The sequence below is a fragment of the Coenobita brevimanus genome, chromosome 50 (assembly GCF_032717465.1).
Source record: "Coenobita brevimanus isolate Jiangsu-jjx chromosome 50, ASM3271746v2, whole genome shotgun sequence".
Classification (NCBI taxonomy): domain Eukaryota; kingdom Metazoa; phylum Arthropoda; class Malacostraca; order Decapoda; family Coenobitidae; genus Coenobita; species Coenobita brevimanus.
Genome location: NC_137003.1, coordinates 43,630,184 through 43,649,145, shown reverse-complemented (window position 1 = coordinate 43,649,145; position 18,962 = coordinate 43,630,184). Strand labels below are relative to the sequence as shown.

Sequence of the window (18,962 nt, the reverse complement as noted above, 5' to 3'; positions counted from 1 at the left end):
CGTAAACACTGCAAAGAAAATTAGGCACCGAAGGCATGGGGCATGTAAAATACCACGAAGCAACTTAGGTCTCTCCCTGTGGCGTTTCCGACAGTCTAAGATTCTCAGCATTAGGGAGATGATTTGGAATTAACTTTTGGTCCATCTACCACTGCTTCTTGACCCACTGAGCTCTCTGTACCTCGTAATCATTCTGTTCTGACTTACTCCACGTGATTTTATGTAGATGAAAGGAAGCCCGACATTTAAATAACTTTGTGAAAGATAGCACTAATCATCTCCAAACCCATTCTTTTCACTGACAAATAAAGTTTCTCTCCACTCATGTAACCACGAAATTGGTAAAGAGAAATTGTCTTCACGAATACTCTCCCTCCACGAACTTCATCTTCTACGTGAATCCCTTCCAGGTGTCATATATTTGTCACGAGCGTCTTATTTTCACTAATTTTGTTTTCCTGTTAATAAACCTGGGTAATACTTAGGAAGGAGTATTACCATGGTTCAGATCGGTGAAGGCTGGGACTGATGACCTGCTCTCCAACACACTCTTTTATACCACACTGGGGGGAAGGTCTCACACACAGACACACACACACACACATCAAAATTTAAGAAAATGTATTGCCCTGATATTTTGAGCAATTCTCACCCCAGACAAAGCCGCAAAAAACAGGCCGGAAAAATCAGAAAGGGATCCGGTCGTCATGGTTACCCAGGTACAAAATGAATTGTTATGTAAGGCTGTTATGTTTTGGAAGAGAAAGAAAATAACAGTAAGACAAGAGCAACATTCTTTTTACCATATCATAATCTAATAACCAATAATTTAATAATAGAAAAGTAATAATCTGTTGGTATTATTACTGCTTTTTCTTTGGTATAATCCAGTAACTGATAGTAAAATAATTTCCACTCTTATTTTACATGCTATTACCTGATTCGATATTAGTGAAATTCAGTTATTACCTTTTATGACAAGTATATCACATTTATTACTCACTTAACTTTCCACCTGCATTTTTCTTAGCTACGTTTTTTATCCGCATACCTTTGACTTCTTAAATAGGTGTCATTGATAGAACTTTCTTTCACCGATACATATTATCTGGTGCTCACTAATACAGCCATACCTTTCAAAAGCACATTTTGCTTTTAAAGACAATTTCTCCTCATGATTTTAAGTGATATTCTTGGGGCCACTTACCATGCCAAGCCTTTTCTTTCTCAGCTAGAAGGTTGATCAGTAACTGCCTTCTTATAAATGTTGTCGGTTTATTTATTTACCGTCTCATGTTTTCTGTTTGATGCATGAAAAAAAGACGAATGTTCTTTTACTAACCTAGAATTACACAACAGTAACAATTCACATATAAATCAATAGGCACTTGTTAGGAGTCTGTATTATGTCTGAATCAGTTTTATACGTAAGAGTATGTTTATGCTTGTGTGTGTGTGTGTGTGTGTGTGTGAAATATAAAAGTACTTCTAATATCTACATCCAAGGGAACGATGTTGCTGAAGACCAGAGTTCAGAAAGACTTGGAAAATATACATCAGTTACCCCTTTGAGTGGCAAGTTTTCTTCGACTGAATGTCAACATCAGGTGGTGACCTCAGTAAGATTTCAGACGATGGTCAAAATAAATTTTTAATAGCGTCCAAGGCCACGGAGGGTCTTGATGTGAGTATTTTTTCCCTGGGTTAGTGATTTTTTGTGATCTATGAGATCTGAATGTGAAGCGGGGTGATACTGTGTGTGTGTGTGTGTGTGTGTGTGTGTGTGTGTGTGTGTGTGTGTGTGTGTGTGTGTGCGCGCGCGCGCGCGAAGTTAGCAGTGTAATATGGTGTTTTAATGTGTTATTGAGTGTCTGCACAAGACAGAGTACTGCTCCTCTGTCAAGGGATTTTATCCAGATTAACGTCACAGAACTGTATTTAGCTGAGAACATCTCCAGCGCCTAAAGATTTAATACGCCAATATTCACATAGTGTAAGTGAGTGGGACTGTCCATAGCTGTGATAGCCTTGTGTTTCAAATTACACTAGTCTTGAAGAGGGAAATGCCATACAAAACCTCAGTGGTTATGAGGTTAACTATACATATTGACTAGTATCATCATGTTTTCTTTGCTGTATATCACTCTTAAATATACATCATATTGATCCTTATATCTTTATATCGCTATTTTTCCATATATCAGGCAATCTATCTATCTGTCTATCTATCTATATATGTAACACTTCAATTATTAAACAAAAGAATAAAACACGTATTACGGCATCAGTGAATATGATCAGTGTTGCCGTGTTCGGGATTGTGTCACGACCACGCCCGTGCCTGGCTGTTCCTGCCACCCCGTCACGCCAGACTGTGAGAGGGGAGGGAGGAGGGAGGCTGTACGTGAGAGGAAGGGAGAAGGAGGCTACAATAGGGAGAGGGGGGTGGAATGGTTGCACGAGGGTCGAGAAGGGGGGGGGGGTGTCAGGGTGCGAGGCAGGTAGGTAGGAAGCAGTCAGGAAAAGCAGGTCAGTGGGAGCCAAGCACTGGGCCAGGCGGGTGTCAGGCAGAAGAGATGCTGGTTAGTGGAAGGTGGTTGGGTAAGGCAGGAAGGGTGAAGGATTTGACGTGAGGCAGGCTCCGGAGACAGACTTCAGAGAGTGAAAGTCAGACGAGGGAGTATATGACAGGTGTGTCAGAATATTAGAGAGATGTAGGAAAATTTAAGAGAGGCCAGTAAAAGAGAAGTGAGAGAGTGTACGACAGCTATGTGTGTATGTGTGTGTGTGTATGTGTATGTGTGTGTGGGGGGGTGTATGTGTGTGTGTGTGTGTGGGGGGGGTGTATGTGTGTGTGTGTGGGTGGGTGTGGGTGTGGGTGTGTGGGTGTCACGCGGGGGGTGGAGGATTGGCCAGAGAAAATGAGCGAGAGCGACAGGGAACAGTGGGAAACAACAACTAAATACAGATGCTGAAGCTGATGAGTATATCCAATCATATCTGCCGCAAAACAGAATACAACGCACTTAAAATGAGTATTCATATCAAATGTTAGTGATAAGAACTGATTCCGTTTATATCATCGTCTTCTTCTCGTATGACACACACCATTTCATATCACTATTCCGCCGTTAATGCTGTACCCACCGTCCAGACAGTCGATAAATAAATAAGTGCTAGGGCGTTCTTATTCAGGACTGGTGCCATGGTATTAGTAGTGGTGTTTTTGTGACGGGTTGGTGGGTCTTGGGAAATGTCAGCAAAATCTATGTTGTCGAAAGCCAATCCATCAGCCTCATCCCTACCCTAATCTGCGCTCAAAGTCGCGTTCTTTTGGACAGTAAACTACTTCTCGAGCCACCTGTGCATTACTCCTACCTTCCCTTTCATTTGTTTCCATTTTTCTTGTTTACACCCACTTCCCTCTCCCTCTGCATTCCAGTACCTCTCCTTAAGGTGTTTTACTCTGGCTGCTGGTCAGAAAACCTTGTCCCCTTTCACTTTCCCTCGGCCTCAGACAAATTTGTTTTCTTTCACACTCATCGTGCCACAAATCCAAGGTCCTCTCAGACCTTCCTTCTCATTAACTCCCAGATCAGCCATTACTGTGACGATCGGGTAAATGTAGAATTAGGTCGTGTTACTCTACCTCAAATTTCGTCTATGTATTTCTGGACGAATTGGATACTAAAATATTTCAGAGGTCTTTCCATTTTCAAATTAAATCCACCCCCAGTTGTTTATTGGAATTAAGGATAACATATATATATATATATATATATATATATATATATATATATATATATATATATATATATATATATATATATATATATATATAGATAGATAGATAGATAGATAGATAGATAGATAGATAGATATATATATATATATATATATATATATATATATATATATATATATATATATATATAGGTGTGTGTGTGTGTGTGTGTGTGTGTGTGTGTGTGTGTATTCATGTCGCATTGTACCTCTTTGAAGAATTCCGTTTTCTGACACGAAGAAACCAGTTACTTAGTAGAATGTAATGGATACCTCTCTTCTGAAGCTAAATCTCTTCTGCAACATGGAATATTAAACTCTGAGAAACAAACACATTATCACACACTGCATCTATGACCTAAGAGCATGGACAGCATGAATACACCACTGCAACACAACTCTTTTGTTTATTGTTCTCAAATGGGAAAACATAACCCAGACAAAAGTACACAAAGACATTTATCTCGTGTGCAGGACGCGTGAGAACTGCCAGGTTTATTGCTTTATCAACAAAATTAAAATCTCTCATTGATTCTAAAAGTGCGTGTCAGTGTTAAAAGATACGTGGATTATTGTCTAGAGCAGTTATTATTATTTTTTTGCCAGTTGAAATTTTGTACCTGCTAATAAAGTAATGTTTTCAGTGCATCTGTTCATATCTAAGTTTCCTTCACGAGTATATATTTTTTTCTTTTTAGCATGATAAGATAGAGATAGATAGAAATATGAATAGATGGATAGGTAGACAGACAGATAGGTAGTTAGGTAGATATATAGATATGAAAACCGATACAGAGAAACATACAGATACAGTAGACAGATAGATATATAGGCAGATAATTATAAACAGACAAAAAGACAGAGGGTCACATAGAGGGCTAATTAACAAACAGATAGGCAAGTAGATAGATTCTCACAGATTTACCGTAATAGATATATGCATGATTAGATAGAATGGCAGATAATACAGCAGAATTTTTAACATAGTTACAAAGGGACAGATAAACAAACACAATTAGAAAGGAAATACATAGACTGAATGACAATAATGTTACTGACTTTAATACAAACTTTATATATGCCACAAAACGTAACAAGAAAAAGTGTTCTTATAGATTATGGCTTAAAGAAAGGAGCAATGCCATTTATAAAAAAAAAAAAAAAAAAAAAAAAGTCGTTGAAAAAGGCGTGAATTCAGGAAGGTGGAAAAAAGACCCCCCCCTCGTCTCTGTCTGTCTGTCTGTCTGTCTGTCTGTCTGTCTGTCTCTGTCTGTCTGTCTGTCTGTCTGTCTCTCTCTCTCTCTCTCTCTCTCTCTCTCTCTCTCTCTCTCTCTCTCTCTCTCTCTCTCTCTCTTTCTCTATCTATCTATTTATCTATCTATCCATCCGTCTATCTGTCTATCTACATACCTCTAGATGGCTGGTTTTGATATGGCACTGGATGTCACTAATCAAGAGTGAGGAGAGAAGATAATTACGTAGAAATTGCTCCTTTTTTTTTTAATGCATACAGGGTAAATAAGATGGATAAAGAAACATGGAGATTTCTTGGCATACGTAGGGTAAAAAAAAAAAAAAATCTGCGGGTTAAAGAGAAGAGTATGTACTTAAGCTGTATGCCCATGTTCAGCGAAACGATATGAAAAGTATTGTGTATATGTATGTATTTTAGCGGCCTGCTTACACATGGAAGGCATGGGCGAAATAGGGTATAAAATAGTAGGCTTGAGGGTACGGGGTGGGGTGGAGGGAGGAGAATATGGTGGGTATATACGTAAGAAGAAGGAACCAAAGGCCAGAGGCTCGCAAAATACAGTAGTTGGCTAAAAAGACAAAAAAAAAAAGCCAAAATGTAAGAGAATTTGAGAACATGGAATGAAAGGAGATTGTGGACGCAAATATACTGACAATTGATAGAAATGAAAGGATTAAGTAAATATAGAGACAGATTGTATGCCATCTTTTAATCTGGCAATCGAAGGAGTAGTCTCTGTCTCCCGGGTATTATAAATATCGTTTGTTCACACTTAGTCTAAGAGCTGTTGCTAAAAATAATCAACCCTCAAGCAGTTCTGAATTATCCAGTCAAGCCATCCCTCTGTTGGTTATCCCAGTCATTTCATGTATGTGTGATCTGTGTATCTATGTAACTCTTTCACTCATTTAGTACAATCTACCACAACTCGTGAAATCGATTAGGTTCGGTTTCCCTACTAAGGTCAGTGGCTCAGTGGGTGACCGTTCCACTTAATCCAGGTTCTGTAGATCACGGATGGGATCACGGGGGCTAAAAGTATGTTTAGTTTGGCTCGAGGTGCACAGTTTTATCTTGTTTTTAGTGATTTTTACCAAAACGTAAGCTGCATCAAGCGACGCGTAATCCCTATTCATGCGCCGCCTCCGTGTTGGCCATTGTTGTGTCTTTTTGTCAGGGGACAGAGAATTGTGTTAATCGCGACACTACGGACCCGTGACTCTACCTAAGATCAGATACAAGCTGGCAATGGCGGCAACAGGGTTTCGTAATGGTTGACTTTTTAATCACCTCCAGGTTCGTGCTCCCGCTGTGATGAAAGGAAAACACTTCCTTCAGTACGATGGCTTTCTATTTTTTATATTTGCAAACGCTGAGGATTACTTAAACTGGGGACACTTCTCATAATGAAAGGATTAGACAGAATCTGCACAAACTCAAACTTTTTCACCACTAGGATCTTTCCTAAGCTTAAAAAAACAAGTGACAAATCCTTGAAGCGTATTTTTCCCCTCCAGGCCATCCCTTACAGTATACGGAGTCAAGCAGTAAACAGATAAATGAATATATATATATATATATATATATATATATATATATATATATATATATATATATATATATATATATATATATCTGTATATATATATATATATATATATATATATATATATATATATATATATATATATATATATATATATATATATATATATATATATATATATATATATATATATATATATATATATATATATATATATATATATATACAGATATATATATATATATATATATATATATATATATATATATATATATATATATATATATATATATATATATATATATATATATATATATATATATATATATATATATATATATATATATATATATATATATATATATTCATCATCCAGTGATACGTTTTCCCATGAGAAGCGTAGGAGCCCGGGGCTGGGCATGGTGGTCCTGACATTTAAGATGAGAGTGACCAGCCTCACTCATCCCTGAGTGGCATTGTGTGAGCAATAAACTCCAACCAACCCTTGGATATAAACCTTCACTGGCTCAATCCGATTGGAGCGCCGTAGTTACTCACTAATTCACCAGGTGCCAAAAATTGGTTATATGGTTACCACCCAACGTAGTAAATGGATTTCTGGTGTACAGAAAACCATTTGGCTTGTCACTCAGTGTAGAGTCACCCACAGGCAGAAGGAAGAGGAAAGAACGAAGAAAGAAAGACAGAAGAGGGAGTGTAAAGTCACCCGTAGGCAGAAGGAAAAGGAAAGAATGAAGGAAAAAAAGACAGAAGAGGATGGAAGTAAAGAAGGATGGAGAAGAGGAAAGGGCAGACACCCAAGAGCAGCACAACATCGAGTGAGTGGATGGTGAGCGTCCCCACCTACCACAACCAACATATTCAGTACATATATATATATATATATATACCAGAGTAGCTTGAACTACGGACGGAGATGGACAGAACTTCCAGGGTCATCTCTCTAGATTGACCTTTTTGACCTTTCAGAACTTAACTTCCCTCTTTCATTTTTCTCTTAGCTTTCATTTTTCTAAGCTAAGAGGGTATCATATGGTGCAGAAAACTGACTGCTCTCTCTCTCTCTCTCTCTCTCTCTCTCTCTCTCTCTCTCTCCATAATCCCGCAGGGGGTGACCGTTTGTCTTTGAGTCAGTTGTTTTACGGGAGGGGCACTAACACTCCGTCAACCCACTTCTTGACACGTAGGGAACACGTATGGGTTGGTTATGTGGTTACCACCCAGCGTTGTAAATGGTTTCCTGGCTTACAGGAAGCCACTCAGTGTAAAACCACCTGCAAAAGAAGAAGAGAAATAAAAAGTGACAGGAAAGATGGGAGAAATAGGAAGAGAAGAGGACAGACACAAAAAGAATAAAGAAGGTGAATTAAGAAGTAGGCAGCACTATAACAAGTGAGTGGATGATGGTCGCCACCACCTACCACAAACTGTGGTCTGTCTGGAAAGAAGAAGAAGAAAAAAAAAAGTTTAAAAGTATGCGCAACATCTGGGAAGAGGCGAATGTACCTTTCTATACTTATCAACGCAACAACTGAGTACTGGATTTTATAACGTCAGTCGAGATATCTTGGATCGATTATAGACGCCATATTGAACCTATATCATAGAGAATCTGCTGAAATGTAGATTTTTCATGCATTTTTTTCTTTAGTTCCCGCAGTTCTTTCATATTTGAGAGTGCGTTTACGCATGAAAGTGTTGCGTATCTCAGTGTATTTCGTAGGTGAGTAGTTTTTAATTCATTTCTTACAATTATTTACTGTGTATTTAATTCTTATTGTCTGTCGACGATTTTATTTATTTCAGGGGAGGCTGTTCGTACTAGAAGGATTAGACATAGTCTCCATTAAACCCTTCACTATGACACATTTACCCTAAGGTGAATAATATAGTCTGATAGCAAGAAGAGTATAATAAATAGACGCTATCTGATGAAGATTATTCTTTGTGAGTTTAGCATCAAAAACCTTGCTCAAACATTCGCCAAGCTATGACTTTTCCTTAAGAATTTCCAGTTTTATGTGGGTGTAATTTTTGCAATACTTATTGCAGTCACGTTTATTCTTTGAAAAACTTCTTACGGCATAAGACAAATTGTATTAATAAAAGCCTTCAAATAAGACAACATCGATTTTTCTATTGCCAAAAGTCAGTAAGGCACAGTCATTTTATTGCGAATGTCACACTGCAATTAATATATCATAAAGCTTGAGACTTACATTCACGCAACGCTTCGCCTTCATTATCAGTCATGCTTAGCTTGCTGGAGCAGTTATTTTTGCTCCATTTTAACTGATATTTCTGCCACACCCAACATGGAATTTTATAAGCAGTAATCAAAAACTTACATACTGCACATATTTTCCTACACACAAACTGCCCTTACTAGATAATATGATGACAAAATTTGCAGTTTCTAGATTGACAGTAAGCATATTTACCTTAGTTACTTGAGTAATAAAACAGTGACGACTAGTTCTGAATGTCGAAATACGTGTTGGTAAGAATTCTGAGTGTGACCAGTAAGTGTCAGTAAAGATCCTTGGTGATGGAATAGACATCAGTATAAATTCCTGATTGTCAGAAATAGGTAGTCGTAGAACTTTAACCTCATATTTTCACTGTATTCAATATGTGGATAGAACAGTTTCAGCCTGACTGGGATCCTCTTTTTTTACCTACTTGAAGAGGATCCAAATCAGTTTTTTTTTTTTTTTTTTTTTTTTTTTATCGAGACAGTACCACAATTTTAGTATGTGGGTATAGTTAGTTTATTTGAAAAATTTGAGATACTGTGAGAAAGTGCACCGATACAAACTCTGAATAAAGAAAACAGACGTAAGTAAGGATTCTTAATTGATGGAATAGTTGTCAGCCTAAATTCTGAATGTAGGATTTGCTGCATACGCTATCAGAGTCTGTGTGTCGGATAATTACAGACATTAGCATAGACTCTGAATGTCGAATTTGAAATCAACACAGACTCTGAATGCTGGATACAGACATCAGTACAGGAATGAGTGTTGAATATGGACATCAAAATAAATTAGGTGTTTGATAAAGGCATCAACAAGACTCTTGAGTACTGGAAATAAATGTCAGTATTTTTGAGTCCCAGTAGCAAAGATTAATGGAGATTCTGGAACATAGAGAACAAAAGTCAGCATAGATTCAAAGTGTCGGATATTGATGTCAGCACCTGGACGACCCTGGGGGAGTGGCTGAGACGTGAGACCATCAGACACACTCACACTTTTACTCCATCGTGTCGCCGTCTTGTCTTCGGGATGAACAGTGAAAGTTGTTTATTAAAATCCACTCTGGTCAGAGCTTTAAAAAATTTTGCGGTGGAATTATTTTCAGAGCTATCCATCATCGCGAAGCCTATTTACGAAAATTGGACCGCACGCGTGGCCGTCTGTGTGCATGATTATACATCCAAGTGTGGATACATTTCCGTGTGTGCACCAACCCGTGTATGTGAATGTTCGAGTGTACTTCTGTATAGGAGTATACATATGTACAGACGGTGTAAAAATATATCCCACTGTGGACATGAATGCATATAGTGTTAATGAATAAGATGTGTTCAGTAGACAGCCATTTCTTTAACTAATCATTTTTTAGTTTTTGTTCTTGAAGCGACTTTGGTCATATCCTATGTGGTTCGATTTCAGAGACTCAGCATTCACTTCAGACACTGTTAGATGGTGCCATTCACTCTCACATATCACCACTTGAGCACTGGTGTAAAGACAGTAGCAGGCAAACTTCATGGAAAAAGCAAAATGAATGCAAAGAAAACTGTAGAAAGAAGGGAAAAACTAAAGACGGAAACACACGGGAAAGCAAAAGAAAAACGAGAGCAAGAAATAAATTAATAACAACGTGTGGGAAAGTAAAAAAAAAAAGTGGGGGGGGAGGTAAAATATGAGAGAGAAAAAGAGAGCAAAACGGAAGAGAAAGCACAAGAGAAAGCTGATGAGAAATATTATGAAAAAAAGGCTATGAAAGAAAACAAATAAAAGAAAATCAACTCTGACCCCAGTTTCCCCTGACCACAAGGAAACTAAAAATACGAATGAAAGGGAATAATCATGGAGAGAGAGAGAGAGAGAGAGAGAGAGAGAGAGAGAGAGAGAGAGAGAGAGAGAGAGAGAGAGAGAGAGAAGCATAAAAACATGCCTAATTATGAAGAAAACTGAAAGCTTTTGTATAAAAAATAAGAGATACTAAAGGAGAGAAGGTAAGAAATGAACGGTGAAAACGAAACTTGATATAAGATAGAGCGCCTAAACGTGTGTGTGTGTGTGTGTGTGTGTGTGTGTATATATATATATATATATATATATATATATATATATATATATATATATATATATATATATATATATATATATATATATATATATACACTCAGAAATAATTAACAAACATAACCCAATGAAAGGAATTCATCAGAGGATTGGTATTTACGAAACCCATTGAAATCTCGTCTTACATACACTGATCACGTAGAAAGAAACTCAAGAGAACCTTCGTATTTACGAACTCATTTAAATCTCCCCATATATTCGTTTCAGTTAAGGAATCCTGATCACTGATCAGATAGGAAGGAACGCCAGAGTGGATCATAACGTACGAACCTTTTCAAATTCCACGTATTAATGCTTAATCCCTATAACGCAAGGAAGACAATGCACCATATTATGCAAGCGTGGTGAAATTACAAGTATATGTCTTTCGTGATCTTTTCTTGCTACCGTTATACGATTGTATTTAACTTTAGAGATACCTCTCATAGTAACCCCACAGGTTCGAAATGTGAAGCTGAAGAAAATCGTCTGGAGATAGCAAGATAAAATGCGAAAGATATCACCGTGGTAAGGGAATTAAGTTTTTATGTAGTATTTTGTTTCGCATATTATTCCCTTCTTCACGATAATTTCTTTTTGCTGTATGCTTATTGTCGTTGCCGTTGTTTTGTTGTTTTGCTGTTGCTGTCAACATCGAAAGAGCAATTATTATGATTGAGTCAGTTTGTGTATATGCTTTTATGTATGAATGTATGAAATACTTGATTTGATTCAGATCATAGTGGGCACATACATCGTTCGTGGGTCTACAAAAAATCATTTGAATGTTAGTGCAGATCTATCAAAGGTCTAGGTCACGGGTCAAGGTCACAGGTCAATGTTTAGTTTCATTGGGTTAAGGATCTCATGTCTGAGCAGATCTGGATAAAACTTGACATACACATCTTGCGTACATTTGGAAAGAGGTGGGTCGATTCTGGTGCAGGTCAAGGTCATGGATCAAGGTCGTGGGTCAAGGTCAAATACTTGGTTTGGGATCATTGTGCTCTCTGAGTACCCTTGCTAGCTGATCTAATTCCTGTTACTTAAGACGATTATATATATCTAGAAGAAGAAAAGTTTGATTGTGAAATGGTTAATGGAGACTTTCTAGGCCCGTGACAACTAATCGTTTCTTCAAAGCTCTGCAAAATTGTCTGGAGTTAGCAAGAATTTAACAGAGTACACATCAACGTGCTGATTGGGTTAACCTGCTTTAGGAGAATGACCCAAGTAAGGCAGTCAAAGGCGAAAACAAAAACTTCACCTCCTCCTGTGACTCGTTAAAAAAATCTGGGTCAGACTGCATTTCGTGTAAGCGGCAGAAATGCAAGAAGGAAGAGACGGGAGAGGAGGGAAAGAAGAGAGAACGGAAGAAAGAGAAAGGAGGAAGTGAAGATACGGGGGGAAGGGAAAGTGAGAAGAAAAAGAGAGAGAGAGAGAGCAGGAAAGGAAGACAGAGGGGGAGGATAAAGGGGGAAGAGAAGAGCTAGGGTGAACCTCGTTAATCAGGACATTGAGAGCTTCTTTTACATCACAGGCTATAATTCTGATGTTTGAGGTAGTTGTTGTGATGGGTGCAGATGGTAGACATGATAAGGAAGATATAGTGAAGCGACAGGAGAGTTTTTTGCTGGCCTACCTTTGCCACCAAGGCAACATTGAAGGACGTTACGCGTCCTGCCAGTATATGTGATTATGAAATACTGATGTGAGGATCGCAGTGAAAAATTACGAAGAAAGTTCTTGTTGCTGAAGATTTGTTTTCTCGTGCAAGTATGTCAGTTCTGATTAAGCTGATATCTATTCTATTATTAAACTGAGAAGCATTACTTATGCAAACATATCTTTCTTTTCGTTGCTTGCACAGTTTATATGGCACGAAAGAAGCTGAGTACAGTCAAAAAATAAATAAACAAATGAAAAATAAATAAATAAAGTTCGTAAATCTGTATGCCTTACGGAAGACAAAAGAATTAAATCATTAATCCCTAAAACCAGAGGAAGTATTGTATCTTTGCTATCTCCAGACATCATTACTTGGCTCAGGATAACTTTTCGAATATATAGCCTTCAATAACCCTTTCACTACTTGAGTCTCCTAAGCCAAAAATAACAATAATACTAATTCCGTGGCAGGTAAAATATATAATGCCTGAGGTCTCGGGCTGATGGGGTGAAATATATTGATTGAGAGAGAATATTAGTATGAAGGGTTTAAAATATTCATCAGTCTGTTTTTCACATCTTTCCAGTATTAGATCTCTTCAGTCACTTGGTAGCCAAACTAGTAGCTTGTGAAGATGGAAGCACATTGGAGGATTGGTGGGCCTCAGGGAAAGGGCTATTAAGTCTATGCCCAGAGTCGGAGAAAAAAGTAGATTGTACAGAGACATTATTCTCATTCTTTCCCAATATGTATGTCCAAGATTTCGTCGTGTCTTTAACTTTCACTAACAAAATTTATTGCACTTTTTTTTTTTTTTTTACTAGTTAGTTACTGGAAGAGGAGGCGTGGTCAGAGCATCGACCAATGAGAGGGCGACATCCCCAGGTGTGGTGGAGGCGAGGGAGTATATAAACGGGGATGAGGTCCAGTTTTAGGCAGTAACCCGACAGAGCTCATCCACTTGGGTCTGACTGATTAACAACGATGGTAAGCGTCATATGAACTGATACTCAGAGATAAGAAGTTTTATTTCTTCATTTATTCAATTTTTTTTTGGGGGGGTGGAGGAAGGGGGCAATTGGAGCAGCACGTGAATAGTTCTTATCTTTTTTTAATATATACTTCTGTTTCATGAATCCATCCAGTATCAGAATATCAATGTCAAGGGCTCTCTATTCCAATGAACCATTAACACCATACACGGAAAATACCTAATACAGTACATCATATCGTAGCCTTTATAGGATTTTTTAATATATAATCATAATCATCATCTAGACTTTTTTCTCACATAGAATTAAATATTTTCACTTGGAGCTTGGAAGACCAGTAAACCAAAAGAATATAATGAATAAATGGTAATCCTAATCAGAATTATCTACACTCAAGAACAGTGAATTAAGCAAATAAGTCTCACACACACACACACACACACACACACACACACACACACACACACACACACACACACACACACACACACACACACACACACACACACACACAGTGCCCACATATCCTGGAAGTTTCATGTAATTTCATTCAGCCCTTTTTCCGTAATGTTGCTAACATACAAAGAAAGAAACAGAGAGAGAAACAGAGAAACAAAGAAACTCGACCAAAAACAATAACTCGCCTGCCTCCATCCCGTGCGAGGTAAGCCTGACGAACAGTATGTACTGTAGGTGGCATCAAGGCAGACCGTGATTGGAGTACTGAATAGACTCCTTCATTTATTTATTTACTTCTTGTTTTTCATTTTACTGTCGTCTCATAAAATCAAATATGCGTAATAGCCGCCTTTTCTTAACAGCCGCTGCCCACATATCCATCACACCCGTCTTAAATAAAGTCAAGTTCCACAAATCCATAGATCTATCATACCCTCCCCCCTACGTTTTAATGTACTCAAGTCTCACAAATTCAAACATTGCTTATATTTATATTTTCCCTTTTCTCTACACTGAAACATGGATTATATTTCCCCTTTCCTGTACACTCAGACATCAGTTATATTTCCCTTTTCCTTTACACCCTCAAGGTTCTTAAATTCACACATTCTCTATCCACACACAACAATTTTCTGGACTCGTAAAACATGCTCTAAAAGGTTATTACACTTATGATTACCTATTTACTGTCTGTACTGTTTATTCTAGCTATTTCCAGACAGTTTTAGCCTGGCTTTTGAAGTGCAGGAGTTACATATAACCTTCATTAGCTACTCTGAAATTAGTTTTTATTTTTAAGTATCTTAAGTTCCAGATTATAATATGGATAGAATTTAAGGATTATAAAGTCAGCAAGACTAAGCTAAATAATAATGATAATGATGATGATGATGATGATGATGATAAAATACAATAATAATATATTACTAATAAAAAGAACGGTAATAAAAAAAAAATCACTATCATCATCAACGTCGTCATCATCATTCAGTCGTAATTGTGCAGAGGTTGCCCCAAGCTGACCCGCCGACCTGTGATTTGGATGTGTGGCGGTACGGGGGAGGAGAGGAGAGAAATTGTACAGTCGTCGTCAAAAATTCTACATGTCTGGGGTTCCCAATTCGATAAGACGAGATTCCGAACTTCTTGATTATTTGCTTCTTTAGTCCAGTGGCGCTGGTTTATTTCTTTCTCTCTACATCCAAACCATTTTATTCAGTTTTAGGGAGACTTTGATTTCACTCACCCTTTCACTACAATATGCTCCCTTAAGGTCAATAAAGTCGTCTGGATGTATCAAGAATAAACCAGTAGAATAAGTCGCTTGATTGAAAGAATTAAGGGCAAAATATCAGGAAGCTTTAGCATACATTTAGCAAGGTGGAAAACAATTAATAACAGAATCATTGACTACATCTTTATACGGGGGGGGGGGGTTACTTTTTCCTTTGATTCATGTCCCGAAAGAGATGTAGATCCTTGCTTTAAATCCCTTCAACCCAGTGTAAGCATGGGAAGATATGGGCCAAGATAAGGGACGATGATTTATTTCAAACTAACACTGACATCAACAAACAGCATCTTTTTTAATCCAGTTTTTCATTTTAGCAACTTTCTCCGTCTCCCTTTCTTTTCTTTTTTTCTTATACTTTTCACTCTTGTTTTTCCCGCGCCTCGGTTCCCCAATTTGACACGTCCCTGAGATGAAGCGTGACTGGGAGTTTTTCTACTTTTGTTTTTCCTGGTGCGGTTTTTTAGGTCAGCGTTTTTTTTAGTCTGGATGAGAGTGAAAGGTGAGCGTAGAATTTGTTGCTTTGACTGCGTGTGCGTGCGTGCGTTTCATTGTGTGAGAATGTGTGTGTGTGTGTGTGTGTGTGTGTGCTTCTGCATGTGTCTGTCTGTCTGTTTGTGTTTTTGTGATTGACAATGACAAAATTTACACATTACTCGCTTTCTTGATTTAGAATAAGCGCTGGTAAGTATCTGTTATAAAGACTGTAAATAAACATTTTCAGTGAATTAAAGGCATACATATACATAAAATCATAGACTGATGACTGAGTTTGGATGCAGCTGAATGAATGGCCAACTAACACCAGGTAATTATATCTACTAAGAGGGGGTCATAGCGGCCTGTGTTAAGTTCCTCTCCTTTGTTTCCCACTCATCCATTTGATAGTTTAGAGATGTTTATGTTAACTAAAGCCATGTGAATAAACACAGCTCAAGATATCACGCTGTACAGCAAGTAAGCGTGCATTTGTGTCAGTTACTAGAATCTTGCCTAAATTTTTTTGCACACAGTGACTCATATCCCACAATGTTTCAGTATTTTTTTTTCTTGGTGTTTAATTAGTATGATTATTTTGTCATTATTGGCATTCTCCAACCACTTGATTTTCAGTTATTATACTGTCCTTGTCTTCCACTACAGTTAGAAATTCACACCGACAATTTAGATCAAGGAAGATACTGTGGACCAACATACCAAATGAGCTGAGCCGATTCCCAGACACAGAGAACTTAATAATCAGATAATCTTTCCATCACCGTTCCTTCCCATCTACTATTACTCAGTTCACCCCTAGTGATGAGACACAAAAATGAGAAGAAAGTTGAAATGACAAGAACTCCCATATACAGGTCTCCACAAGTCGTTCCTAAATTCATGCCATTCATTTACTGTATATTTCACCTCATTCTGGAGCTTAGTCTACATTTTCCTTCGTCTGCACTGAAAGCTTGGTGGCAAGTTCATTTCTGTGCCTAGTTCAGTTAATGAATCCTTGCCAGAAAGTAATAAATTAATAAATTAATGAATCTATAAATAAAAACTTAGTAACAAACCCTTTGCGAAATATCTCCGCCTAGGAGGCACTTTGAGATAGATTTGCAACAACAGTTTCCTATTCTAGTTAACACTAGACAATTTTAATTACTTAAGCAGACGTCATACGAGCCTGAAAATATATATACTGATACCAGTGGTTAACCCTCTCATAAATGAAATAACTCTAGTAATCTATTTCAACTCACGTGTCAGACGATTACATTCAACTGAGAGTGAGCCACGGGACCCTGAGAATGGTTTGATCTTTGAGACAGTCAGAGCGATCCTCAAGACAACTGACCAGACGTCTGCTTAGTGTACAGACATAAGTACACATTCATCGACAGTCCTCTACCACCACTGTGTCCTGTCTTCCACATTCCTCCCCAAACGATAGAGATTATCCCTTCTTCTTATACTCTTTTGTTGTGTGCTTTATATTGCTGTCACAAGAAATTTCATGGAATACAGGGTGACCTAAAATGAATGCAACCCATAACAATAGGAAGACATAGTGGCATCAGTGGCGGGGAGTAATGGTTCCAGCAGGATGGGGCCACCCCACACCAAACCAAACGTTGATGTGGCTGCGGCAATGATTCGGGGATCGACTGATCAGTAGGAGGTGTGACCCTGCATGGGCCCCACACTCACCCGACCTGAATCCCCAGATCTCTATCTGTTGGATTATCTGAAGGATCATGTTTATGAAAACCACCCCCAGACAATCAGAGACCTGAAAACAGAAATCACGGCCAATATCAGAGCTATCTGATCATATATATATATATATATATATATATATATATATATATATATATATATATATATATATATATATATATTGTTATCAGCTCAGCTTAACATGAATGAAAAAATAAAGCAAATCTCTAATCAGGTGTACAAATGACACACACTTTAATGGGTTGCATTCATTTTGTGTCACCCTGTACCATCAGTTGTCACAGTCGGTAGAAACATGTCAGCGAGCGTTTGTTCATGGCTGGACATTTACTCTGGACCTCTTCAGACTGCTTCTGTCTCTAATACACTCTTGACCTTTTAGTATGATGATATCCTTTTTTTTTTTTTTTTTTTAAATCTTCCCACTCCTAAGCGATTTCTTTTCAGTTTTGCGAGACCTCTCTCAGTGAAGTGGTTGGACACATTCTCTTTCAACTCACCAGTTTACCTTTGAAGTTGTTGTGCAAAATATCTACTGATAATTTTTTTCCCTATTATATTTCATACTTTTCCATTTCCCAGAGGGTCACATTAGCACTGGTGGGCGTGGTGATGGTGGCGGCCGCGTGTCATGGTGGCGGTCATGGTGGCGGTCATGGTGGCGGTTATGGCGGTCATGGTGGTCATGGCGGCGGCTATGGTAAAGGTCATGGCGGCGGCTATGGTAAAGGTCATGGCGGCGGTCATGGTGGAGGCCATGGTTATGGTGGGCATGGTGGACACGGCGGCGGTCACGGTGGCGGCTATGGCCATGGTGGACATGGATACAATCAAGTGGGAGGGACATCCAAGAACACCTACAACCTGGCTGGTCCCAAGGGTGGTTACGGACATGGTGGCGGCTACGGTCATGGTGGCGGTCACGGCGGTTATGGTGGCGGTCACGGCGGTCATGGTGGCGGCTACGGTCATGGTGGTGGTCACGGCGGTCATGGTGGCGGCTACGGTCATGGTGGCGGCTACGGACACGGAGGACACGGACATGGTGGTCATGGTGGTGGCGGCTACGGACATGGCGGGCACGGCGGCTACGGGCATTAAATCACCATCACATCACCCTAGCGACACAACAAGACGATCTGCCACATTGCCTTCACTCACTTTCACCTCTGGATGCGTCATGTCACCCTGCGTTCCATTATAATAAAAACTATATTTTTGTCTATTGGTTGCTTTCACTTTGATTCACATTATTTTATTTGCGTGAACCCTGAAAATGACCAACAGTACTGGGAAGATGAAACTACTAATAGTTTAGCGAAAGCAAAATGGTATATGAGAGAGGGGGGTGTGAGTTGGGAGCAGGGC

The 18,962-nt window shown here is 38.5% G+C and overlaps 1 protein-coding gene across 1 annotated transcript; it reads left to right on the top strand.

Moving 5' to 3' along the window:
* Positions 1–2,293: 2,293 nt before the first annotated feature.
* Positions 2,294–18,695, top strand: LOC145399755 (uncharacterized). Its single transcript, XM_080272303.1, has 3 exons — positions 2,294–2,374; positions 18,177–18,384; positions 18,430–18,695. The coding sequence occupies exons 1-3, from the start codon at positions 2,294–2,296 to the stop codon at positions 18,693–18,695; spliced, it is 555 nt and encodes a 184-aa protein (XP_080128429.1).
* Positions 18,696–18,962: the final 267 nt, after the last annotated feature.

Excerpts from the sequence above, each read along its gene's own strand:
- LOC145399755 (XM_080272303.1), top strand. The coding sequence starts at position 2,294 with ATGATCAGTGTTGCCGTGTTCGGGATTGTGTCACGACCACGCCCGTGC. Across the intron at positions 2,375-18,176 it reads CCACCCCGTCACGCCAGACT|AGGGTCACATTAGCACTGGT; the intron begins GTGAGAGGGGAG and ends TCCATTTCCCAG. Across the intron at positions 18,385-18,429 it reads GCATGGTGGACACGGCGGCG|TGGGAGGGACATCCAAGAAC; the intron begins GTCACGGTGGCG and ends GATACAATCAAG.